The sequence below is a fragment of the Falco punctatus genome, assembly GCF_963210335.1.
Source record: "Falco punctatus genome assembly, chromosome: 5".
Classification (NCBI taxonomy): Eukaryota; Metazoa; Chordata; class Aves; order Falconiformes; family Falconidae; genus Falco; species Falco punctatus.
In genome coordinates this window covers 16,036,650-16,063,234 of record NC_137584.1, presented here as the reverse complement: position 1 = coordinate 16,063,234, position 26,585 = coordinate 16,036,650, and the positions used below count along the sequence as shown (strand labels likewise).

The 26,585-nt window shown below is 38.0% G+C and overlaps 1 protein-coding gene across 5 annotated transcripts in view; it reads right to left on the bottom strand.

Annotated features, from left to right (window-relative positions):
- EYS (eyes shut homolog) overlaps positions 1-26,585 on the bottom strand; it is a 1,034,174-nt gene that overhangs the window by 466,866 nt on the left and 540,723 nt on the right. For all 5 annotated transcript variants that reach the window (XM_080388797.1, XM_080388796.1, XM_080388798.1 and 2 more), the window contains 3 exons: positions 18,028-18,199; positions 17,423-17,501; positions 3,238-3,437 (listed from right to left, as the gene is read on the bottom strand). In XM_080388797.1, coding sequence (XP_080244923.1) covers positions 3,238-3,437; positions 17,423-17,501; positions 18,028-18,199 — 451 coding nt within the window. The remainder of the gene's footprint in view (positions 1-3,237; positions 3,438-17,422; positions 17,502-18,027; positions 18,200-26,585) is intronic.

Here is a 26,585-nt window from a genome sequence, read left to right as displayed (position 1 = left end):
ACTGGACACTTTTTGTTACTTGCTATTTCCAGTTTTACCACCACAATAATTCAAACATCCTACGCCAGATCCCTAAAACAAGAACACTCCAAACGGTACTGGATTTTTGTCTTTCCTCCTACCCATTCCACAGCAAGTGTGCAACAGGCATTAAAACTCCTTATTGTTTTTGATGTTTGTGGCATTTTGCTATAGTAGGAGCTATTTTTCCCTTCCTTATTCTTCAGTTATTCTGCTTTTTCTTCCTCCATACCAGTCCTATTCTCCAGTCTGTACATGAGTTTTGTTCAGACTGCTTAAAGCAAGTGGAGGGAATGGTAGAGGAGTAGGGTTCACATCATAATGTTCACAGTACAGGAGTAAATACAACTTCATGATCTTTTTATGTTTCTTACTTGCACTTGTACACATTATTTGGAATGGAAACAGCTGCTGAAGGGTAAGAAAGGGAGTTATGTCTGTCTTTTGAAGCACTTCAATGTAAAAGAGGTAATCAGCTGAAAAAAAGTCCTTTCCCTGGACACCCTCAGAAGAAATTTGTTTCAAATATGGCACTTCTTTTTGCAGGATCACAACTATATCCGACATCAGCTTGCTTTACTGTAGTCTTACATGACTCATGGAAACCTTTGTGATCTTGGCAACACTAAAAATCCTGATTTTAACTGTTTGCAATTTTCCTGACACTGATTCCATCAACAGCTCCTCCTGATGGCCAATGCTGGAATCAGAAGCAAGTGCAAGGTAGCTACCCTCACAATGTTTGGAATAAGTTCCCGAGGAGAAGAAGGGGGAAAGTAATTTAATTTAATTCAGAAGATTAATTTGTGAAAAAAGAAAGGATGCTGCAGCACCTAAAACTTGAAAAAAGGAGGCTAGAGTGAACACGAGCTGGGAAAGAAGAAGTGGATAATGCAGAAAAATGGATTTTTCAGACTGCTGATCAAACAACAGGGCCTAAACAAATTACCAAACATGTGAGCCACAGAAACAGTCTTTGTGCAGGTAGCAGCCCACTGCAGAAGTAAGATAATGTGAATTATTTTAGCATTCAATGAAAGGTTTAATCTAAACCGTAATGTATTTGAGCTCTCATGGGACCAATACTCTTTCATATCTTCATCACTGACACAGATAGTGGGATGAGTGCACCCTCAGCAAGTTTGCAGGTCATACCAAGCTGAGTGCTGCAGCTGATTTGCTTGAGAGAAGGGATATCATCCAGAGGCACCCCAGCAGGCTCAGAGTGGGTCCATGCAAATCTCATTAAGTTCAACAAGGCCAAGTGGAAGGTCCTGCACCTGGCTTGGAGAAACCCTTGGTATCAATACAGGCTGCGGACGAAGGGATTGGAAGCAGCCCTGAGGAGAAAAAGACTTGGGGATATTGGTAGATAAAAAAGCATGATGTGAGCCGAAAATGTGCTTTCGCAGCCCAGGAAGTCAATTGTTTCCTGGGATGCATAACAAGAAGTGTGGCCACAGCAGGTCAAAGGTCAAGGAGTGATTCTCCCCTTCTACTCTGCTCTTGTGATAATCCACCTGGAGTACTGCATCCAGATCTAAGGTCCCCAGCACAAGAAAGGCATGAACCAGTGAAGCCAGGTCCAGGAAAGGGTACTGAGTACGGTCACAGGACTGGAACACCTCTCCTATGAGGAAAGGCTGAGAGAGTTGGGGGTGATTAGCCTGGAGAAGAGAGGGCTCTGGGAAGACCTTATAGTGGCCTTTCAATATATAAAGGTGGCTTATAAGAAAGAAGGAGAAAGACTTTTTACCAGGGCTTGTAGTGACAAGACAAAGGGCAATGTTTTTAAACTGAAAGAGTGTAGATTTACATTAGATTTTAGGAAGAAATTCTTTACTGTGAGAGTGGTGAGACACTGGAGCAGGTTGCCCAGGAAGTTATGGATACCCCATCCCTGGAAGTGTTCAAGGCGCGGCTGGATGGTGGTTTGAGCACATAATCCAGTGAAAGATGTCCCTGGCCCATGGCACAGCGTTGGAGTAGATGATCTTTAAAGGTCCCTTCCAAACTCAAAATATTCTGTGTTTCTGTGATCATGAGTCTAATTATTGTATCTCATTTGGAGATTTTATGTGTTAACATGTTTGTATGCCTCAAGAGTTATTGTAACTTCACCATTTAGTTGCAGGAGAGAAACTGATCACATATGACGATCATTTCAGATTCTGGAAAACAATGCCAGCAATCAATGCAAACGTTTGCTTAAATTACAACAGTATTTCCTGGATGTCCATGGGATGTTTGCCTTCTTAATACTGTTCAGTAATGAAATTTCCTAACTATTAACAGAAGGACACAAAGGATCAACAGGTGGAAACTGAGCCACAGATTGGAAGTAATACATTTGTTTCTTAATCTTCATTTTGTAAGAAATGAAATTAGTTTCACTTCTTATAATACATTATAAAGCTATTGAATCATTACACACAACTAAGAATGACCATTCTTGCCTTAAGATTAGCAGGTGGGTTTCGTTAAGCAAAATTATTATGCTTGAGCTTCAATTTTGGCCATCAATTACAATCTAGATATTTAACACAGGACTGTATAGGGAAGACATTCTTAAATATTATTCATTCTTAAGTATGCTTATAAAATATTCTCTTAGTATTTAGTAATTCTACAAATGTAGCAATCAAATAGGGACTTAGATAATAATTGTGAGTTGATATGTTTATTAGATGTAGTAGAGCACAATGTGTACAATGTGTAAGATAGCTTAATTTTAAGAGTTTCACTACATTACAAGTAAATAAGCTATAATACCACAGGTATTTAGTCAGAAGTTTTAAACAGTCAGAAAATGATGATGATGATGATGGATCACAGGAAATTTCTTTGGAGATATGTCTGTACACACATATTGTAAAAACTGTCATCTAAATTTGATTGCCTATTAATGTTCTGTTTGAGTACACAACACAAGAATACATGCATATCCATAAACATAATGATTTTAAACTTTTTAGGGTCAGTTTACGTTAGAAGTTTCCACATATAATTCTGAAAAGCACTAGAAGGTAAGTTTCCAGATAAAAAGTCCTGAAGTTAAACAGTAAACGGTTTAAGGCAACAATAGTTTTGAGCACTAGATTGAGCATCAAATCCAACTGAGTTCACATACTGCACATTATCAACAACACGGCCCTGAAATCTTAGCAAATCAATGTGTATTAACTAAAGTAGTTATACGACAGTATTCACACTAACCTGCAATGAAAAGATCTTCCAGGTCCATCAATGCATACACCTCCATTGTAACAGAGAACTGAGTTAAGCGTAGGCTCACTGCAAACATCAACATCAACTTCACAAAACCTTCCAGTGTACCCACTCAGGCAAGTACACACAAATGCATTCACTGCGTCTTGACAAGAACCTCCATTAATGCAGGGAGCAGATTCACATTCCTGAGGAGAGAAATAATAATACATGGGCTACACAGCTTAAAACGTGTTACTTACTCATTTCAACAGCAAGTGCAAGAGAATGAATAAGGACATTAGAAAAAGTGTCTTGGACTTTTTTTTTATTGTCTGATAAACAACAGTCTCTAATTTGGTGCATTTTTGTTTATACAGAGATCCTTTGTTAACAATTCATATTCACTCTTGAAACTATGCTTGTTCTTACTAATCAGTCTTGAAGAAATGCAAGTATATTTTTTTATAAGCAGTCTTACAGCCATAAGTATGTGCTTCTCACTCGTGGTTCTTTTATTAAAATTCTGAACCATATTTTTGAGCCACAGTTTATACTATTATTCCTTTTAAGTTTTTATAGTAGGGCCTATTGCAGTGAAAAAAGCCACATTAGTAAGACAATTTTGGACAGAATAAAAAATCGCTTATATTAACCAACGCACACAAGCCTTTTATCGGTACTTCCTGATAAATGCTTTCTTATTACCAATTACTGCATAATATTGCAAATAAAAACATGTAGAAATGCTTATGTGTTCACCTAACAATTACCTCCGATAAAGCTAATGTGAAATCATCAAATTCAGACCATGCAAAGTAGCAGCAAATGAATGTTTCTCCAGAATTACAGGAGAGTTTATTTAGTGCAATTGCCAGTGCCAAAAATGTGGTTTTGCCCTTGAGCACAGAAACCTAGTTTTTGCCTGTATCCCAAAGGAGTTTTATTTTGCTGCTGCCACTAAAACAGTCTAGCTAAATCCAGTATTTTAAATTTACTCTCACACTCCTGTAACTTTAGAAGGTTTAATTCTTTAAGGCTATCCAAGGGCACTCAGATTTCCTGCAGGTACTACAGTTGCTTTGACAGAATGTAAATTCAGATATCAATGGGGAATTGTAAGAAAACAACTTATTTTCCTATAAGCTCTCCAGCTGGGTGTATATAGGATGATTTATTAGTGAGCATTACACAAACTAATTGAATTATACATCCCAGAGGAAGATAGGGATAGTTCCGCAGACTGCCAAAAAATCTGTGTCTAGGTTCTAGAAACAGTCCTTTGCTCTGTTTACAGAAATCCACAATATTTGCTTGGCAGTTACTGAGAATAAATACCAAGTTTAAATGGTGACAAATAATCCAAGCTAGAAGACTGAATGCTGTTCATCTGCAGATACATATGGGTCACTGCAATTTTTTGCCATTAGAATCAGATGTTTGCCAGTAGCAGAAAAGTAACGTATTTTGCAGTACCTCACTGATTATGAGGCCAGTTTGTCAGTTTGTCTGTTTAATTTTTCTTTTTCCTCTCTTCTCCTCAGTCCCATTTCTGGGAGAAAGGAGGTATACAGTGCTGTGAGCAAAAGGGAAGCTCTGTTACAGTCACTATACAAATACACTCACACGATTCCTGAAGTTGGCACCTTTATGGCAACTAAAAATCTGTAGATCATGTTACAGAGCAGCAATGTACACTCTGACCTTGATCAGCAATCCAGACCTGAAGCCAAAGATAATTGACTTCCACTTCCTAGTGAAATCAAAGGGGAACAACCTTCCTTAAGAATTGCCAGTCGTTTTAGATTATGAATGTTTCAGGCGCTGGCTTATGACATTCTTAATTCCTTCCTCTATTCCCTGCTATTTCCTCACCTGCTGCATTGTCATCTTAGTTGTGTCAGAATAATAGATTTAAATACTTGTTAAAAAACCCAAAACAACATCATCAAAAACAGACCAAAACCCCTCTTGAAAATATTTTTGGAAAGCCAGTTTGCTAATTTGTTTCTCAGCACGTGACCCAACATCAGTTATTCAGGTGTAACCTGGAAAATATTATGGAGGGGAGAACTATCTGAATATGACAACATGGGAAATTCTTAAGTCAGCATTGATAATTAGGAGGAACAGAAATCACCGAAGTCTGACTGAAAGTTTTAAAATCTATCTATATAGAAAAAAACCACAAAACAGGATAGGTTGAAAAGGAATCTGTATTTAAGAAGTAAGAATGCATCGCCTTTCTGCACAAGCCCTTTTGATAAGGCTTTTTAGAATGTTGTTTTCTAAATATATTTAGCTTGAACTAATAATGAATGCCTGTGGAAGCAGGAGCAATTGTCTTCAGAAATTTGTCCTTCATTGTGTGACATCACTTCTTTTGAATAGCCTTTTGCAGTAATAGAGAGAAGAAGGTACCCATGATGCACGGCCTTAAGATTCCAAATGCCACAGTGGACACCAGTGTATTCAACCAAAGTAGGCAGAGATCAGTATTCCATTTTGGCAGACAGGGTATTTGCAAGTTGACTGAACGTGCTGGCAGCACAAAAGGACCTTATAGGTGGGACTTCTATCATTTTAATATTCACATCTGACAAGAAATAAATTAAAAAGCTTCAATGGAAGGTGAAGAAATAAGTATGAATGTACTAGGATCAGGAGTAGCTAACGCAGCTAGTGGCTCCTAAACAAAACTGCCAATACACCTATGCACAGCATCACCTACTCGAAGATGAAATCTATGTGCATAGAGCAAGTACTTCATTACATTACAACATTTATTCCCATAACAACTTTGTGTAACTTCTACTAACAATTTGCTCGCAATGAATGCTTAAAAAAACACAAAAACACACACAAAGAACAAAATAACAAAATGAAACTCCCTCCAAAAAGCACAAAGTTACTTTTGGTTCCTTGTTGGGGTTCTCGGCAAAATATTCATTCAGAAAGCAGAGGAAGTGCCGAGATCTCCACATACCACTGAGCAGTCGTGACACTGAAAGACTGAGGGGCAGTGACAGCTTTTGTCTCTGACATTTTTTCCGATTTCTCAGGACCTTCTAGAAACAGTGAGTACTCTTTTTTTATTATTCGGTCACTTGTTTTATTATCCCCTCAGATTTCTTTATTTCTTTCCAGCAACACTTTCATTTTTAGTCTCCTCTGAGAACACAGAAAATCTTGCCCTTTGACTGTGGCCTCTCTGGCTCACTCGGGGTGTGCGCAGGAGACACAAGGCTTTCCTGTTCCTGCAGCCCTGTACAGGCTCTATGTGTGAGCTTCTCCCAGCTCAGCATCAGCCTGACCTCACAGGCCTCCCGCACTCTCACCCAAGCAGTAACACACTATTCAAGCCTTGCAGATTGCTTGCTTTAAGAAAATAAATCGAGATAATTCAGGTGTCTTTCTGGTGCAATCCTGTTAAAATAGCTTTACATGGCAAGGTTTTGTTGCCGGGGTGGGGGCTGCAGGGGCAGCCTCTGTGAGGAGGGGCTGGAGGTGCCCTGTGCTGGACACAGACAGTTCCAGTTGGCTTCAGTGGACCCACCAAAGGGCACAGCTAACCCCAGCAGCCAAGAAGGTGGCACCTCTGGGAAAGTGTATTTAAGAAAGAGTAAAAAAAGATTGTGCAGCAGAACATTAGAGGGAGGAGTGATGAAAAAGTGTAGAAAAACACCCCTGCAGACACAAATGTCAAAAAAGGAGGGGGAGGTGGTGGTCCAGGCAACATCTACCAGAGATTCCCCTGAAGCCCCTGGTGATAACTATTGTGAAGCTGGTTGGCTCCTCCCAGCCCATGGAGGACCACAGGAGAGCAGATACCCACACTGCCGTATGTGAACACCATGCCAGAGGAGGTGGATGTGCCCTGAAGGAAGCTGCAGCCCATGCAGACCCATGCTGGACCAGGCTCCTGGCATGACCGGCAGCCTGTGAAGACAAGCCTGCACAGCAGCATGTTTCCCAGCAGGCTGGGAGAAAAGTGTGTTTCTCGTTGACAGTAAATTAATCATTCCCAAGCTGAGTCTGTTTGGCCTGTGACAATAAATGGCAACCATGACTAATCTCCCTGTCCTTATCTTGACTCACAAGCTTTTCTTATTTCCTCCCCCCATCTTGACCATGGGGAGTGCAAGAGCAGCTGGGTGGGTGCCTGGCAGCCAGACAAATTTATCTCACCACACCTGTTTTATTCATAGCCTGTAAAACTTTCTTTTCTGTTACCAGAGCAAGTAACCTGTCCAAACTGAGCTGTATTGCCTAGATTTCTCTGTGGCCATCATTGACCTCTCTCTTTTCCCTTTCTGTTTTCTAGTTTGTTCCCTTCCCAGGCAGCTTCAGACAAATCAGGGCTACAGTGATCCATCTCCAAGGAAAACAGGCCAGAAGAGCTACTCCTCAGGCCTCATGTTGCCAGATTCTTACTGCTCTAAAAGGGTTTGTTCATTCTACTGTCACCAAAAAAAAAAAAAAAAAAAAAAGTAAGTGCCTTTTATTAACTTCAGTTGGGGTGCTCTGCTCATTCCTCACACATCGTCACGTCCGTAAATGATACCCAGTACTCACACTTTACAGCATACCAATACTCCCCAGCTCATCTTTTAAAACACAAATAGCTTCAGTAAGCTTACTTAGAAATAAATTACTTAAGAAAACAGAAAGTATACAATTCTTATTATTTGTATAGAGTTTTTATCAACTTCACCAGTCTGACACACTTTATCCTCATCCAAATATCTATGACTTTTCTTATATCTGACCTCCTTAAAGTAGGAGGGCTCCCTTTCAGCAGGCTTTTATTTCCTGAGTGCTTTTTTCTGTGAAGCACATACTTTTCCCATTTTGATCTAACAAGGAAACCTTTGAGCTTGCAATGTGTTGTTAACAGGGAATGACCTTGGAAAAGATCTGAAAGTTACAGGACAAGCTATGAACATGAACTCCCATTGCAATGCTATGGAAAAAATTGCTAATGCTACCCTTAAGTTTTCAGAGAGGGGAACCATGACTTACACTTACCAGGTGATCATTCCTCTTTTTATGGCTAGGGGAAACTGATATATTCTACCAAGTTCTAGAATCCGTTTATTATAAAGGATGTTGAAAAACTGGGAATACACAAAGATTTAGGTATTAGATCAAATGTTTCACAGTAAGATAAATCTAAAAAAAATAATAACAGAATTTTTAGGATAGATTCTTATTTCAAATACATTATTACATCATGTATCTCATTTTCACATGATACTGCCAAAACCAAATAATATATGTGGGTTAAAGATTATTAGACATATTCAGGGAGTACAGGACTGTTCCTAGCTATTAAAAGCAATAATCACTGTGAGCTATTTGCTACAAGAAGTTCCAGAACACTCAATATGCTTTAGGCAAACGTAAGTTCAATGTGAGTATTAGCTTCCATTGGGCTGTAACTGAAACGAATATACAGGCTTCTGTCAGAAGAACAGAATGGTGAATTTCTGGCTTCATTTTTACTAAATTAGTGTTATGGTATATGTAAGTCCTCATAGATTTTCTTAGCATAGCAAGACAATTTAAAAGTAAAGTAAAAAAAGTGAAAGAATATTAAGATTTCTAGTTATACAGCTGTTTTAAGGGTAGACTTTGTTAAGAATCCTTGGTTCAAAAAATGCAAAACAAGATCCACTACATTTACTTGAGTGCAGTAACTTGTTATTTCTTGTTCTCTGAATGTCACGGCGTAGTAAATCTTGTTTGTACTAGGAAGGGGATGACTATCCCTTAAGAGAGCCCACCTGGCACAACACAGTCCACTGGTTCCTCTGGCAGGGAATCACTCCGAGTTCTGGACCCTAGCAAAGACCTAGAAAGGCACAGCACTTTGCTCATGGCATACTGCTCCCTCATCCAAGTCTGTGGGTCCATACTGACATCTGTCTTTGGAAATGAGGTCAATCTGCCCAAGAAATCTGAACTTTCTACTCATTGCACTGTATCATTTCCAAAGTCACAATCCACAGCTCGAAATAATTATGAAAGGACATGTTTTAGAAAGTTAATACAAATAGTGAAAATACACTATTTAAAAAAAAAAAAAAAAAGTGTCAGTTCAACACTGTTCCTTTAACCAAAATCTAGAAGTGCATTTTAGAAGGTAGGATTTTGTTTTCCTTTTTCTACACAAAGGACTATTTTTCATTAGTCCTCCTTGGAAAATCTTATTAAGATAAAAACCACCATAAATGTAATTCGAACAACACTTCAAATTATATTTCTATAAAACAGATTCAAGGGAAAAAAATGTGATTGTAGATGTACTTTAAGTCAATTTTTGTTTTATATCAAAAAAGGTAATTAAAAAGTAGACTAATTCCGAACGTAAATAACTCAAGCAAATCCACTATGAGGGGGGAAAAATCCACCAGAAATATGCATCAGCTATTTACAAATCTATCTTTTGACATACTTTATGTATGTGGTGCATTATACAGTCTAATCTCCTGTGAATACTTACAATATAAAGCCCTATTTGATTTCTTTGTAGGCAACTATGAAGTGATTAACTGTAAGGGAAGACTTGATGCAGAAAAAGATAGTGGCCTTAACCATCAATTCAGAGAGCAGAAGCAAGCACCCTGGTATTTGTGAGAAAACTGGATTCCATGTGAAAGTCACTGACTTGCAGAAGGCAAAACCAAACAGAGATTTAAAACTTGAATTATATGGGGTTGAAAAGAAAGAGTTAGGAAAGGAATTCAAAGACAGATACTGCACCACAGAAGAGAGATACTTTCAAGAGTCATGCTTCCAGTCATTTAATGATAGGACTAAGGGAAAAATTATTCTCAGGTCAAAAGTGTAGTTTTTTGTGACAAACAAGAACCATGTGTTCATAGGATTAGAATAAAAAAAGCAGGCAGAAAGGAAATCAATGTTGTAAATAAATGTCTAAATTTGCAGTATTACTTCATAGGAAAACTACAATTTAACATTCTGATAAGATTCCATAGTTATGCAAAACAGACATGGTTCAGTGCATTAGTTGGAAACTATGTATATGCATTTCAGTTCCTTTCAAAGATATTTTACTACAGTTTAATTTCTTTAATTTATCATGAGTGCAACCATCTGATGTAATTACAACTGCTTTTTAAGAGACCAAAAGGCCCAGGTTTCCTTTGCTAAGTTTAAAAAAGCACTTAAGTTTAAACTGTGTGGTTTGATTTTATGGACTTTTGCATTGTCATGGGAGTTCGATGTGCATTCTTACTTTGGGATAAATCTCAGTAGTATTGCTACCACGTATAAAAGTCAGAGATTTACATTAAGAATTGATACGAATGTTCCAGATGTCTAATTCTATTTTATATTTAGCAAATCTATAAAAAAGTGTATCCTTCTAACCAGTAAAATTATTACTCTTTTTTTCTGTAATTTTTTTGTTAATATTATCACATATTTATACTGTTTAATTAGTAACTTCCCAAAGCTTTTTCATTTGTTGGATTAAATATACATGCAACATTGTGTGGAATGAACTGAGAAAACTTATTTCCATATTTTAGAATGTTGGTTTTATCCAGTGTCATTCAATTCAAAGTGAGTTCAACAAGACCAGGATATTTAACTTTTAAATTTTGGATTACGAACAAAAGGAGAAGAGAAAAATAATAAAAATAAATCTATTGTTTAGACCACAATACAGAGCAGGAACATAATGAATCAGAACCGTGCTCCATCTGGCCCGGTATTCTGTCTATAATAGTGGGGGAGACAAAACCACTTTAGGAAAATCACGTGAACATTGACATTTTCTACAGTCTTTGTCCCATGTATCCTTCCAGCAAGTAGAACTGTCTAATCAGACATGACAAACAGTACTCCCCTGACTGTTTAATTTATCATTCATTTATGGACCTGTTGTCCGTGACTTGCCTAATTTTTCTCAACCTACTAAGGGATCATCTGCCTCTCCAGCCTTCTGTGGCAGCAAGCTGCAGAGGTTCTTTGCTTCCTGCGAAAGCAAATACTTTTAATTCTTAAAAATGTTTCTCAGATTATTTTCATAATGTCCTTCAACTCTTTAACTACAGAATTTGATGAAGAAATTTTCCATTTATCGACCACTGCCATAGTTTTTTAAGCCTTAATTACATTCCCCTCAGCTTTCTCCTTTTCAAACAGAATATTTTCAGCCATTTAAATCTCTCCTTACAAGGCAACTAATTAATACCTTTTTTGTTGCCCTTTGTAGATTCTCTAACTCTACTACATTATCCCTGAGATGCAAGTTCTAGAGCTGTGTACGGTACCAAACACGTGAGCCCATTCGTGTTTTACACACCGCTGAATATATGCCCTCTGTCTTGTTACCTGTATTCTTCCTGATCATGCCCAGCATTTTTTTTCTCCTGTTCTGCACTGTGATGGCACATTGAGACCACAGTTTCAGAAAACTGTCAATGATTGCACCAAATCTTCTTTCCTGAATTGTAACTGACAGTTCGGAATTCAGCTGTAGGTAAGTCCTGGGCTATTTTTCCCTAGATTATTATCTCACACTGCAGTTTATCCACCACCTTTTCACTTCTCCATTCTGTGAGGTCCTTCTGGCATTCCTCAAATGCAAACAATTCACTGAGCTTCGCTTGCTATGACCTTGCCCTGTCTGAGTGCCTATTTTACACATTTGTCATCAAGTAATTCCACCAGTTCCCTACTTCGCTTCCTGGTTTTGATAAATGTGAAGAGCTTTATATACCTTAGAGTATCCTTTACCAGGCACTTTTCAATTTGTGTTTTAGCTTTTTGAACTTCTTGCCAAAACTTGAACTAATGTGTTTTATGGGCTCTTCTGTTCTTTCCATTTGTTAAAAAGCCAAATTTTCCCTGCGGCAGCCTTTAGTTTCCTTCTCAAGTCATTCAGGGGCTTTGGACCACTTTGTGTTCTTGACTTGTAGCACACATTTTACTTGGGCTTTTAACATATTATTTATTAGCCCCTAGTCTTCTTGTAAGTTCCTTGTGGTTTTAACTTACTCCTTTTAAGTTATTTGACAATGCACCTCATTCTTACATAGTTTACTGAAATTGAATGTCTATCTGCTGGATTTATTTGGCACGTTCTCTCATGCTACAGTCATAAAACCAGCTGTATTATAGTCACTAATAGACATCACCTCTGTCATTAACACCTCTTGAACCAGATGCTGGTCTTTTCAGAGCCACACTGGACATCAGTCATGTCCAGATTTTAAGATCTGCCATTCTTAAATAGTGCTCTTCTACACTTGCCAGCATTTCCCAAGCATCTAGTTTAAAGATTCCTCTACAACCATTTTAATTTCCATTCAATAGCTCAGTACCATGATGATAAAGGTGCAATCCATTCTTGTACAGGTTCCTCCAGTTTCAAAAGCTTTTCCACTTTCAAATGCATTTGAATTGCTTGCCTATACCCCCATATTACTCAAGTGCTGGCACTGAATCTCTGCCTGCCTCTCAGGTCTCATGTGGAACTGGCAGACTTTCAAAGAAAGCTAAATGCCTATCCTAGACTTCAGTTTCCTGCCCAGCCTGAATATATAAACTCAGGAACATCCCTCCTACACTTTCCTTTATTACTGGTTACCAACACAGGTCACAATTATGGGCTCCATTCCAGTATACTGAAGTAATGGGTCTAGAAATATTGTGAGATCCACAATCTTTCCAGATGCAAAGCGGGTTACCTTGTATCCAAGGCTTCTTTGATGTCAGAAATGCAGTTACCTATGTACCTAATAATTGAATAGTCCCAGTTTTTAAGATACTTTCTGTTGCTACAGCATCATTGATACAAAAGCATATTGTGGTATCACTTGACAGGCTTTTCTTATGTAAAAGATCAGAAATATGCCTATCAGTGGAATGTCCTGAGGGCTTACCACTTTGGAGGTGAAACTTCTCTGCAACGTTCTTGTAGATCTCATCCATTTCTCTACTTCTCCAATATCTAGTCTCTATTTTTCTATTACTTCTCCATTTAATAAAATCTCTGATTCAGTCACTCTTACTTAAACTTACTATGTCAGAGCCAGAAGGTCCGAAGTATTACACACACAGAAATTTTCCTATGCATGGGTAAACACAGATGATGTTGTGCTTTGCAGAATAAAGCAGGTATCTCCCTCTCCTGCTCTTAGATTTACCCATCTGTATCTTCAGCATAAGCCACATTATTTTTTGGAAGCCTACACTAGTTTAGTTTCTTTCAAGAAACTACTTACCTTGCTCAACCCACTTTAGCTAGCAATACGTAAAAACACTCCAAAGTGTGAAGAAGTTCCAGACAGGCAAAAACAAGAGCATCCAGCTCATCTGAGGCCCTTGAATGTTCACCAAAGTTTTTCATACATATATATATTACACATACACAGAGAGAATTCTGGGGAGAGTATTCTACTCTCTGGCTTACCTATAATAATCTGTTAAGACCCAGTCACCACAGTCAGTAGCGTCTAGACTCACTAATGAAATGCAGATGTCCAGTTCACAGTTAGCTGAAAAGCTATCCAGATCTCACTGAATATTCACCACATTTTCACTGACTATAGTAAGTGCATAGACAATGAGCTTTCTCAAAGACACCTCAAGTTAAGCAAGCTGAATCCTACTGTTCTTCCCAGTCAAATCACACAATTATATTCCTGTCAAGTCTCGTCTTTTGTACAATCTGGCAAGTCCTGGTGAATAACTGCTTATTTGCTTGGACTAGCAGAATATTGTTGACTTCACATGTGAATCAGCTGTGGTGCCTTTGTATAGAAAATCAGCTGATTTTCCCAATTTCCCCCTTGTTCCTGTCTTTTATGAAAACAGAGATAAAAGATCAGTAAAACCAGACAAAATAAAGTCATTCTAGGATTCAGTCTGATCACAGCTTTCTATCAGATACAAGCAGAAGCACCAACAAGCTGAATATCCTCCTGTGTAAAGACTCAAAATGCTTTTTGCTCCCTTTTTGACAGCATGAGAAAATCTTAGCTGAGCATAGAAGCACAACTGCTAATGACTCATGAGTCATAACAAAAAAAAAAAGCCAAAGTAGGAAATAATGTCTGTTACTAACCATAATTACGATCACTGACCATATTTATCTATCTGTGTCTACCTATATCAGAGACAAAAGATCAATTTTCAGTTATATAAATTCATCTTACAATTTCAAAATTATGCAAATGTCAAAGGAATTCCTGTGTATTGCAACTAATTCATATAGTGCGTGTATTTTTTCTCTTACTCTTTCCTAAAAGAAATCCTTAAATGAAAAAGCAATGAAAATGTAGTACACAGGGACATTCCAATATCCATCCTCCGCATTAGATAAACAAAAGTTATAGTCTATATCTATAAAGATATAAAGTGCTTATTTTTTTTCTGAAAGTATTAGACAACCTGATAAAGCCTTTAAGTGTATTTTCTCGCAAACTATACTGCAACACATGTAGAGAATGATAAAAATCTAAGACAAAAAATAAAAAAAATCCAAGTATGTCTAAGGAAATACATACATATACACATAAATACATTTTATTTTTAAATAGGTTATTTGAATCAACTTAGTTGCTGACCTTCCCTGTCTGTGCAATGCTGACCCAGCCACTCTCTTGCTCTCCCTCCTCAACAGGACAAGGGAAGAAAACAAGATGACAAAGCTCATGGGTTGATAAGGACACTGTCACATGCAAAACAGACTTGACTTGCAGAAAATTAATTTAAGTTATTGCTAATTAGAAACAGATTTGTGAGAAACAAAGACAAAACCTAAAACCACCACCGCTTTCCCCCTTCTTCCCAGGCTCAACCTCACTCCAACTCTTCTACCTCCTTGTTTCACTCTGAGCAGTGCAGGGTGGGTGGGGAATGGGGAGCGTGATCACTTTGTAACAGCTCCTCTCTGCTGCTCCTTCCTCCTCACCTGCTTTTCAACTGCTCCAGCGTGGGTGCTCTCACAGGCTGCAGTCTTGCAGGGTGAGACTGCTCCTGCATGGGCTTCCCTCCACAGGTCCTGCCCAGAGCCTGCACCTGTGTGGACTCTCCATGGGCTGCAGGTCTTTCAGGGCATACCCACTTGGGCTGCAGGGCAGGTATCTGCAGAGCCATGGTCCTCTCCATGGACTACAGGGAAACCCCTGCTCTACCTGCTGGTTCTCTCCAGCAGCTGCAGGGGAACCTCTGCTCTGGCACCCGAAGCACCAACTGCCCCCCTCCTTCTGCACTGACCTTGGTGTCTGCTAGGTTATTTCTCACTCCTCTCTCTGCTAGGTAGCATTTTTTACCCTTTTTAAAGTATGTTTCCACAGAGGCGCCACCACCTTGGCTGCAGGGCTCAGTTGTGTCCTGCGGCTGGTCTGCTGGAGCTGACTCGAACAGGCTGTGTCCAGCACGGGGCAGCCCCCGGCCCCTTCTCTCAGAGGCCACCCCTGCAGACCCCCCTCTAAACAAAACCTTGGCACCTACACTCAGTGCAGCTGCATAAACCGTAATACAAAAAAATGTACCTTCAAGTGAAGAAAATACTCAAGTATATTTACCTGGATTAGTTCCTGATTATTTTTTTAAACAAAGGAATGGCTGATGTTAATCTAGAGCAAAACAATTACAGAGCATATCCATATAGATTACCCAGATGTGCCCACCCCTACAGAGTCACAAAGCCTTGTTGAGCACTGTAAGGCTTGCAGAGGCACGATATATGTCTGAGCAGGATGAATGCAGTGATAGAGCCTTTAAAAATATGACACTTGCAGCACACTCTAATCTGGGAATCACACTGCATGCAAATAGAATGAATATTAAAAAATGAAGCCATCACTCTGACAGACTTACCTGTCAAATGTGCATGTATATTGTTTCTTTCTGTGAATTTCTAATCTATGCATTTTCAAACACTTCCATATGAAATATGGTTATCTTTTGAACACAATTTTATACAGTTGTCTACAGGTCATTTAATCTCTCATTCTCTTAAAATGGAGGAATGTGTAAATCATGGATGCTGCTAGAGAAAATATTACCCAAGGGTACTCTGTATTAGCATTGGCAACAGCTGATAATCATAAAGATTTGCAATATCGTACCATGATGCACACTCTGTTGAGCTGGATTACTTATTTTCTGACTTTTTTCTGTAAAGGAAGCTGGAAGATAATATTCCAGCTAGATTTACGTCTTGTGTGAGACTGTCATGCATTTTCAACAGAAAAGTTATAGACCATACTTCCTTTACGTAATATGAGGTATTTTTAGTTATCTAGTACTTTTAGCTATATATAAAAAAATCATGAAAAGTCCCTACAAGAATACTTAAGTTAAAAAGTTTGGATAACATTTTGGAATGTGTTTTTGAGAATTCCAAAGCACAATATTAGAAGCCAGGGAGGCAGATATCTGATAGCAGACTTTTTAATAAGACCAAATACATTTAAAAGGATCATATCCCAAGATCAGTTTAAACTCTACTTGGTACAAAACCTGAAAAACTCTACGCTACTTCAATACTTTCCCCAAAGTGTGACCGACATTGTAAGGGCTTGTTATGCCACAACCTTCTACAAGTTGGTTTGCTGACCACGGGAATCTTCACAGCACAGACTCGCATACACAGACACCTTCTTATTGACAGCCATTCCTCATGATAACACAAAAATACTCTTGAACTTAAGAAGAGGAAGTAGGCAGTGTATTTTTTACACCGTGGTTTTATATAATAGAATTCTAACATTACCTGGGTTTTGAAACTTTAAACATGAGTCATGTCCACTTTCAGTGTATAAAGCTGCGCCTGGAGTTTTGGTATTCAAATATACAGCTAAGCTACAGCAAATGGGACTCACAGTGCAAATCAGGTAGTTATGTCATCCACACTGAACTAAGGATTAAATGATTTTCAGGTAATGTTGTTTTAGCTCGCTGTGGCTTTTCAGATTTAGCACTCACACTTCACATCTAAAGTTCTTTAGATGCTTTCTCAGTGGTCTTTTTTTAATGCAGTTTCATGTAATTAACAAATAATGAGATTTCCAGAATGGATTTGAAACAACCAAATTTCTGTGATGCATTTTCAGTAAAGTGACCCATTCAGAAGTTACTTAAATAAAAATTACTTTCAAGCAGCATATTACCCTTTCTACTGTAATTAAAATAAAATTTGAAGACGTACATTAATATTTATCTCACATCTTGAGCTGGTCCATCCTGATTCACAAAAGCATTGATATCCATCAATGAGATCTATACACCTGAAATATAAAATAGGGTTATTCAGATGAAGCTATGTAATTCTAGATTCAGCACTAGTAGTATCATTCCGTATATTTCAAAACAATGGTCTGGTGTAACCTACTGAAACCCATGTCAGTTTCAATTAGTTTTAATAATGGGTTTCAAATGTGTATATTATGGGTGCTGAGGGGTTTTATAAGGACACTGATTGTCATATTAAAAGACGTCTTCCCATTTAAATATGTTGGCATGTAACAGCTAAAGATTCGCTTTTAACTGTATTAAACTCTAATTAATCCACATGCACTGAAAACTGGTTTATGCTAATGAATAAAAATGAAAGAGAAACTAAGATAATGTAACAGTATATTACATTAGCTTAAGCAGGCAACATCTGTCATCTTCAAGTGTGCTTGTACTCTTACTTTATGGAAGAGCATAATTAAAAGTATATTTATCAACCATCCTGTATCATTAAATCTTAAATATTACTAGTTACATACATTATCTTGGAGATAATAATAGTTAAATAAAAATAGCCACCTTCCATGAAGACAAGGATCTGGCAAGCATTCATTAACATTTATCTCGCAGTTTGTTCCAATAAAGCCTCTCCTACAATGACACTTATAGGAACCGATGTCATCAATGCAGCTTCCACTGTTGAGGCAGGGAGTAGACATACATTCATCTATATCTACTTCACATCTATCACCTGCGTAAAAAACAGAAGATATGACTAAGCTTTAAATTCTAAACTCAAACCAATGAACAGTTTATTTATTAATATTAATAATTCCAGATAAACTGCTTTTATTTACATACATTCTTTATATATTTCATTATATTCATCAATAAACAATATCCCACTGGAATTACCTGTAGGTGCAAATGCCGAAAAGAATGGTTATATTGCAATATATTACAATGATAACAAATGTAATGGTGGCAAAGCAAAAAAGGCTTTGAGGGTCAACTTGCAAGCAAAACAGTTAAATGGAGAAACTGAAATTTCAATACTTTTTTTTTTTAACAATTATTAGAAAGATGAATAGCACAGCTTTCCTTTAAGAGGAATGCAGAATGAAAAGGATACATCTTGGTGGTGATCTAACTCTGTTTTGTCAAAATGGAATTAAAATGCAGGAGCTTTCAATAACTGATACAATACATAAAATTCTCTGAAAACTTTCTGAAGACCTTCATTATGAGAGATATAGTGGTGCACTTTTCTGCTTGTAATTTTCCCGCAAATTAGTGCCACACATCTTCCACCTAAGCATCTCAAAGTACTTTACAAAATACTAATTGATGTAGGACTCTCTGTAGGCAGCTAAGCCCCACACAGCAGGTTGCTCACCACTGCAGTGGGATCAGGGGAGAGAAACAAAAGGGCAGAAGTGCAAAAACGCATGGGTTGAGATCAAGGCTGTTTAACAGGTAAAGCAAAATGTGTGCATGCAAGCTAAGTATAATAAGGAATTCATTAATCACTTCCCATGGGCAGGCAGGTGTCCAGCCATCTCCAGGAAAGCAGGGCCCATCATGTGTAACAGTTACTTGGGAAGATACTAAAACTCCATGTGTTATCAACAACGTTTGCAGCACAAATCCAAAACATAGCACCATACAAGCTATATCTACAAATTTAGCTCTATCCCAGCCAAAACCAGTACATTAGGGATAATGCAAGAATGTTCTCCTGATTTTTCAGGTGTGTGATCCAGGGGAGGTGTGAAGGAGAAAAAAAGAATGCTTAAGACAAAAGATCCTCCTCTGGAGCAGAGAAAGTGTCTACAAGTCAGAAGTTACACCAGTTCCTCTGGCTATGCATTTAACAACAAAAATAAAAGGCATGTCTTGCCTTTCTGTAATTAGGTATTCACTTAAGTATCACCATTTCAACTCAAACCCAGCTATTTTATACAAAAATGTGAAGAGTAAATGAAAAGTTCCTAGAGCCTTTTATCACTACTATGAATGCAAATGCTGGCAGCATTTTAAAGGAAGGAATTCAGATGAATTCAGATGAAGAAGCACAGCGATACCCTAACCGTTGTCTAGTCCATGTGTGAATAAACGGCTCTAAGAGACAGCACCCGTGAGACTAGCCATCACCACAGCAGATGTGTTGTCTCAACATTGTTAAGGCAGGAAGATAACACCACTGCCACCGCAGAGATTTATCTATACATTGTTAAAGGCAGAAACTGACTGATGCCATGGAGCAATGGGGGAGGCTGGTCCTGTAAACTTAACCAAACCTCTGCTCATGCGCCCAGACCTGGGGTTGGGGGGATCGAGGTGCCTGGAAGCCCCTGAGGACCACCTGGTAACGTTGGGCATGTACACCATCATGGGGTGGAAGGTGTGGTTAAGCAGAACAGATTGTAACAACTGTATAAAAGAACGGAACCAACTAACACCGGATGGATCATTTCCCCACCAGACTTGGAAACGAATTGGACTGTTGGGACACAGCATCTCCGGGGTGGTAGCTATTGCTGTGAACTCTTTCCTTCTTTCTTTCTTTCCTTCCTTTCTCTCTTTAGCTCTTGCTCTCTCTCCCTTTGCATTCACAGATTTATTGTTGGGCAATAATATTGGACAAATAATCTTGGCTCTTACCTCTGTTTTGAGTCTTAATTCTGTTCCCGAGAATACAAACAAAACCACGCTCCGGTCTCGGACTGGCATGCGACAACAGCCAGAGATCAAAATTAGGCATTTGTAATAAATCTATTAACATGCTACAAAGAGAGTTACTTTTAAGATCATGTTGAATGTTTTCACCCAGTGAAGCTCAATAGTGTAATATTCACATTAATAGGAACATTAGGTATGTAAATATATTGTACACGCATGAGGAAATTGCTTTTTTTCACAATATACGCTTGGTCTCCTAATTGAATCAAAGAGAATAAAACAACATTCCAGATTCTATTTTCAAGTGTGTGGCCTGAGCCCCAGCAGCCCTAGAGCACTGGTGTCAGGCTCTAGGCAGAAATGCATGACAGACTGGACTTGGCAGGTACCCCCACGACAATGAGCTGGGGGGGGGGGGGGTGTGCTCCTATGCAATTCTGCACCCGACCAGATACTGGTGTGCTGGTACTTGTTCTATACAAAGCCATATATTGGTACAAATTAGAAGGCAGTTCTGAAACCTGTTTAACCCCCACCCCATGCAAGTGTTCAGCAAAAATCTCTGATCATTCATGTTCCTTGGATACTCTTGCTCAGTGTCACACTCTCTTTACCACTGGTGCCTTATTTGATATCACTATATGTAGGAACTTAAAACTTTCAGAAATAGGTATTTGTGAACATATTGCCAAAATCTAAATTCAGGAACAGAGAAAGCTATCTGTCCTGTTATAGAAGATCTAACTATCAAAGAGGCAATTCTCCTTGTAAGTCAGCATTAGGAAAGAAAATTCTTAATCTGCTCTTATCAAGGAATGCTTCAAAAACATTGGCAGTATGATAGTACTACACAGTAATATACTTCAAGTTCGCCCTACTTGCAACTCGGAAGTGATTATTTTTCTTGTACCTAAATGGTAAGGGCATCTCTATAGCACTGTACTTCTGTTCTACACCGTTATAAAAAACAAGGTCATTTCATGATTGTAGAATTTTTTTATTTTCCTGGACCACTTATCAAAGACTGTGAGTTTTAAAATGGGATAGTCCCAAGGTTAAGGATTTTTTGATAGATGAGTAATTCCAACCTTTGCTTTCATAACCAGCTGTATTTTCACTCAAACGTGCTTTCATTCCTACCTTTTCAACACTGCTGATCAGAAATTGTATTAGCTTCCCATGTGCGGGACACCAGAGTTGTTGGTGCAGATTACAGAATTTACCGTGAGTCACCAGGGAGCAGTGGGGTTTGACTTAAGCGACATGCTTATCTCACAAAACAGACAGGACAGATGGGGTCTAATATTCAAATTGACTGTGGGACACCCAGGGTGAGGTGGGGGCCTCACAGCTCCATGCTGCTTCAGTAAAATCCAGAGAGACCCCTAGACATCTGTATCGAATTCCCCGCCCTGTGCTGAACTGTCGGGCCCCACTGGCCTTTCAGAGCTGACAATCCTTGCTAAGGGCCAGTCAGTAACAGTAACTGACTGAGTCCCACCTTGCCACGAGTATAAATCTGGAATTTAGAATCCTCTGTTTTGAGGATGAGAACTCCAACTACTGGATGGATCAACAGGCCTGGACCTCCCTCTTCCTCATAATGCTTACCATAAGCTTATCTCCTCTATCATAAGACTTGCACCTCCGACTACGTTGGATGCTACCTGGGAAAGCATTGTTAACAAAAAGCACTGAACTCAGCTCCAGCTCAGTTTTTGCAGTAAGTGCATTTATCAACAGCAACTCTGAATTCATTCTATCTGTCACCTTAAGAAATCATCTACCTTTTCAGCTCTGCAAAACTCTTTCAGTGGAAGTTCTTAAGAGTGCTCTGACAGGCAAACACTGACTGGTGAGTGGCTGTGCACATATAAGCCTTTAGACCTAAACTGTTGACCAAGCTGGAGGCTCGGACCGGATCTAACCACACTGAGACTCCTCTCTGAGACCGAGTTTAAAAAGCAAGTGGATCCCTTCTGAACCTTGTGACTCAGTGGGAGGGCTCTTTCCCCCTGGCCATGCATCAGACTCATACCCATAATGCGACACAACGCAAACAAAAAAGTCTGTTTTCCCTTGAAGTCTTACTAATTTAAACTTACCAAATTAGCGAGAGGACATACTAATGAAATGGGTAGCATTAATGCACACAGACTGCTGCTGGGTTTTGTACTATGTACTCTTACTTACAATTAAACTCACTTTCATATTTAAATCACACATAGTACTTAGGAGGTGCAAATCTCTATTTTAAGAGTGAAGGGTTCTCAACTCAAATTAGTAATTTACTTTTGATAATTATATATCTGAAAGCAATAACAATTTAAAAAAAAATAGCGTTTTATGACTTTTTAAGGCAGATATTTCTGATCTTGAAAAAACCAAACCCTACAACAGCTCTGATCTTTTATTATTATTTCTAATAGTTTCCTTTATAAATAATCCAATGCAATTCATTCCTACTGCTACCTTTCACTGCTGCTGTTTTCTATCCTCTGCATAGGTGTAATACATCCACTAAATGAAATAAACCTCAAAGTACAGTGTATTTTAAAAGACAGTATATTTCTAGTAAGATATTTAAGTATTAGTTATCAATATATCAGCAGCAGACCCCAAGTTCATCTAATGAAATTTGATTTGACTATAATCAACCCATTAGAAGCTTGGCTGAGATACCTCAATGGCTACAGCCTTTCACTTAAAGAGCTTGACACATATTGATATATTGATTTGAAAAAACAGATTAAAAGTTAAAGTAATCATTGATAATTATTCCATATTCACATGTGCTTCCACTACTACATAATCTATTGAGAAAGAAAAATATAGTTCCTTTAGATGATTAACATTTTGTAATTAAATAGATTGTTTTACATTCCTGACCTACTCTTACTTATGCTACATTGATCAGCTACCTCAATGCCACTGAACAAGTTTTTGCCTGAACAGCTCAATGAATGCAATTGCAATGCAGTGAAAATCCATTACTTGATTATGGGAAAAGAAGACTCAGTGCATAAATTTAGTGTGTCAATAAATGACTACAAAAATTACATTTCAAAACACAAGATATATTGAAAAAAACATATTTTATATCTTCACTTCATCCCTAGAAAAAACCTTACAATTCTAACTTCAGGGAGTTATAAAAACAGGAATCATTGTGGTATTTCTTTTTTAAAAACAAAGGACTCAGAATTACATACTCAGAATTACCAAATTGTGGCTAAGTATTCAAAATTTACATTATATAAAGAGATTGTCCTTTCCTGTAACTTGAAAACTTAAACTAGATAAGACTTAATATATTTAATAGTCACAATAAAAGAGAACATCTCAGTAAACTGCCATAGAAGTGCAATCCCATTTGCAACAGCACTTAAAAGAAAACAAAATTAATAGGTTACTTCCACTGAAGTGCCCAAATACTTACTGCATTGATTTGGAAAAAAACCCTAATTTGGTACAATTTTGATCAAAGTGCAAATTACAACTAGTCGTACATATTGTTAATGCAAAGAAATGGTTCTCTCTTGTATGGTCTCATGTTTTTTGTAATGGCCTACATACCTTCTCTTGGACAATCCAGCAAAATATTCGTAACAAATTAATGAAAAAATAAATTCTCAGAAAAATTACATAGATTTAAGAAAGTAACTATTTTTTATATTCTAGACTGTGTATGCTTATATAAGATTTAACAGTTGTAAAATTATTTTTCTACAAATATCTAGTTTTGTGGAAATGACAGTGGGCAGAATGTATCTACCCATTCCTCAGCTTCTATGTGGCAGTGAAGAGAGCAGAATTCAGATAATATTGTGTTAGGGAAGTCAGAATGTAATACATCTGAATTAATCTTAACAATTGTAAAATTAAGCAGTCAGTGTAAGATAGGAGTCTAAACTCACTTTAAAATGGACAAGAAGAGAAGCACCTTCAGAGTGGTCTACATCATGTCTTGGACACCACCTACCTTGAACGTCCTAGGAGTGGCGATGACTGCAGAAGGAAATGAAATGAGTAATTTGCACTAGCTGCCTAGTTTTTCAAGGACTAAAATTGGGGGTATTAAGCCTATTCATAGAATCAGCTGTAAAAGTCATCATCCATGTAATGGAACTTGCTCCACATTTTCTAAATCTACACTTTGTTGTTGTTGTGGTGGTGGTGTGTATAGGGGTTTTTGCAATACCAGCATAAATCGTGAAATAGTATTTCCTTAAATAAAATTTTTCTTCTCAGCCTCAGTTCTCCCACTCCTTAAGAGTTCACAGAGAGCATATCACAGTAGTCTCCCTTTATTTCTGTCCAAAACCTGTAAAAACCTGTACAACACCTTTTACAGACAATCTTTACTTAAGAGAATGCTTAATGTCACAAAGGACCTCTAATCTCTAGGTGTACCTGAAACACAGGGACCAAAATTCATTAAATAATGTTCAGGTAGGGAGTAACATCAGAAGCTAGAGAATGTGCTTAGCTTCTTTAAAAAACAGGTATCATGAGATGCGATTAAGATTAGATTCTGCCAAGACTGAATCTGATGGGGAAACCAGAAATGCCTTGTGGTGGTATCTCCATATTCTGCCCTTACTACGAAAGCTTTAGCAATATTAGTAGGCAAAATGGACTTTTTTAGTCCTTCCAGTGTTAAATGTTTCAGATACGTGTAGAGAGAAAAAGTCCATTTTGTCATTCCCACACTAAAATGAATTAAGGAGATTCGCGGTGAATACATATAACCATGACAGTAATTACTGGTCCAATAGGCTTAAAGATGAAAATGAACACATGTAACAGGAAAAATAATTAAATGCAAAATAATTTAATAAAAAGAATGTAATTTTGAAGTATTAGTTCTAACAAAGAAAATAACTTGTTTGATAGTAGGAGCTAGTTCAAATGTTCTTGCTAAAATGCACTAACTCAAAATATTTTTGATAGTATTTTTATTAAAAATAATTTACATTCAGATGCTAAAGTTTTGTCTTTAAATGCAACACCCATATTCTAATACTCTCTGAACAAATCAGGTCAAATACATCCCCAGCATTAATCTCTTAGCATCACTGGATTAATCCATTCTGATATGAATAAACATTTTCATTTAAATTATTTCCAAGAGAAAAATGTACTAAATTTGTAATTTGTCATACTGTAGACACAAAAAGACTAGCAATTGTTCATGACAGTAACCTAGACAGCCTGTGATTCTCTTCCAGTGTGACTGTCATTTAATTTGAAACCTGCCTTATTTTTCAACCCTTCTTGAAAGTATGAAAACTTTTAATAAAAACAATCTTGCTGTATTATAATAATTATAATAAAACCAAACATTCTGCGAAGCTGGTTTAAGAGGCAGACTATAATACCACAGAACTAGCACATTACTTAAAAACATCACCTGTAAATTGTTTCATAGCTCTGAGTCAGATGCATTACGGGCCTGAACACACCTCTTGGAGCTCTGCTTTGCAAATTTGTATTTACCATGCTAGAAATAACGCCTCCATGCAACAAAGAACAGGGAAAAGTACCCACATCTACCGTATTTGGGGGATTACTGAGAGTGGCCACCCAGGGGCTCCCCTGTGTGTCACAGTGCTGCGGAAGGCAAGGAAATGTCGGCAATGGGAGAAGATAAGAGGATGGAGTAATAACAGTAACACGAAGATGTATTCTCCCACTCCTTCAAATCATCCGTTCATGGGAAGGATCAGTCTGTCTCGCACCTTAATAAAGAAAACTCAGCAGCCTTTTCCAATGCCCTTTTTCAGTTCAAGTACCTTCATTAATTGGGGATGCCTTACCCTTTCTTGGAGGGCTTCTTCACAATTCCACACCTACACCCTAATCTAGAGATTGGCACATCCTCCATCAGGACTTTCATCTTTTAAACTGTAAACCCAAATCAGAAACTACTCTTCTCTGCCTTCAAGGACTTTTCTCACCAATGTCAGTTTTAACCCAGAATCCCTCCCTCTTCTGATCACTGAGCATTTCTCAGCCTTCTGTTACAAAAATAATTGTGGTTTTGGCCTTCTTCCCTCAGAAGCGTATCCCCCCAATATCCAACTGAGTTTTATTAAGCTGTAGTGTACCTTACAAGCTGAAAAATGAGTTATTAGACTTCATCCTGTAAGCATTTCAGCACAGGAAAGGAGGAAGTTTGGAATGGCAGCAGGTCCTAGAAATTATATTTTTTTTTGGCAAACTCTCCTAGTCAAAACCTTAAGCTCTCCAGGAGCTTTCTCCTTGCAACAGAACAGGGCTGAAAGCAGACACTGTGAGCATAAGAACGGACCATGTAACAAACACCTCTGAGGTGTGATCTCTGAAATGCACATGCACTCTTGGCTATGCTCTCTTTAAGCTTTCATCCTACTACTAACAGGAACAGCTCTGAGGTTTTTCTACATGTTTTTGTATTTTGCCTATGACTGATG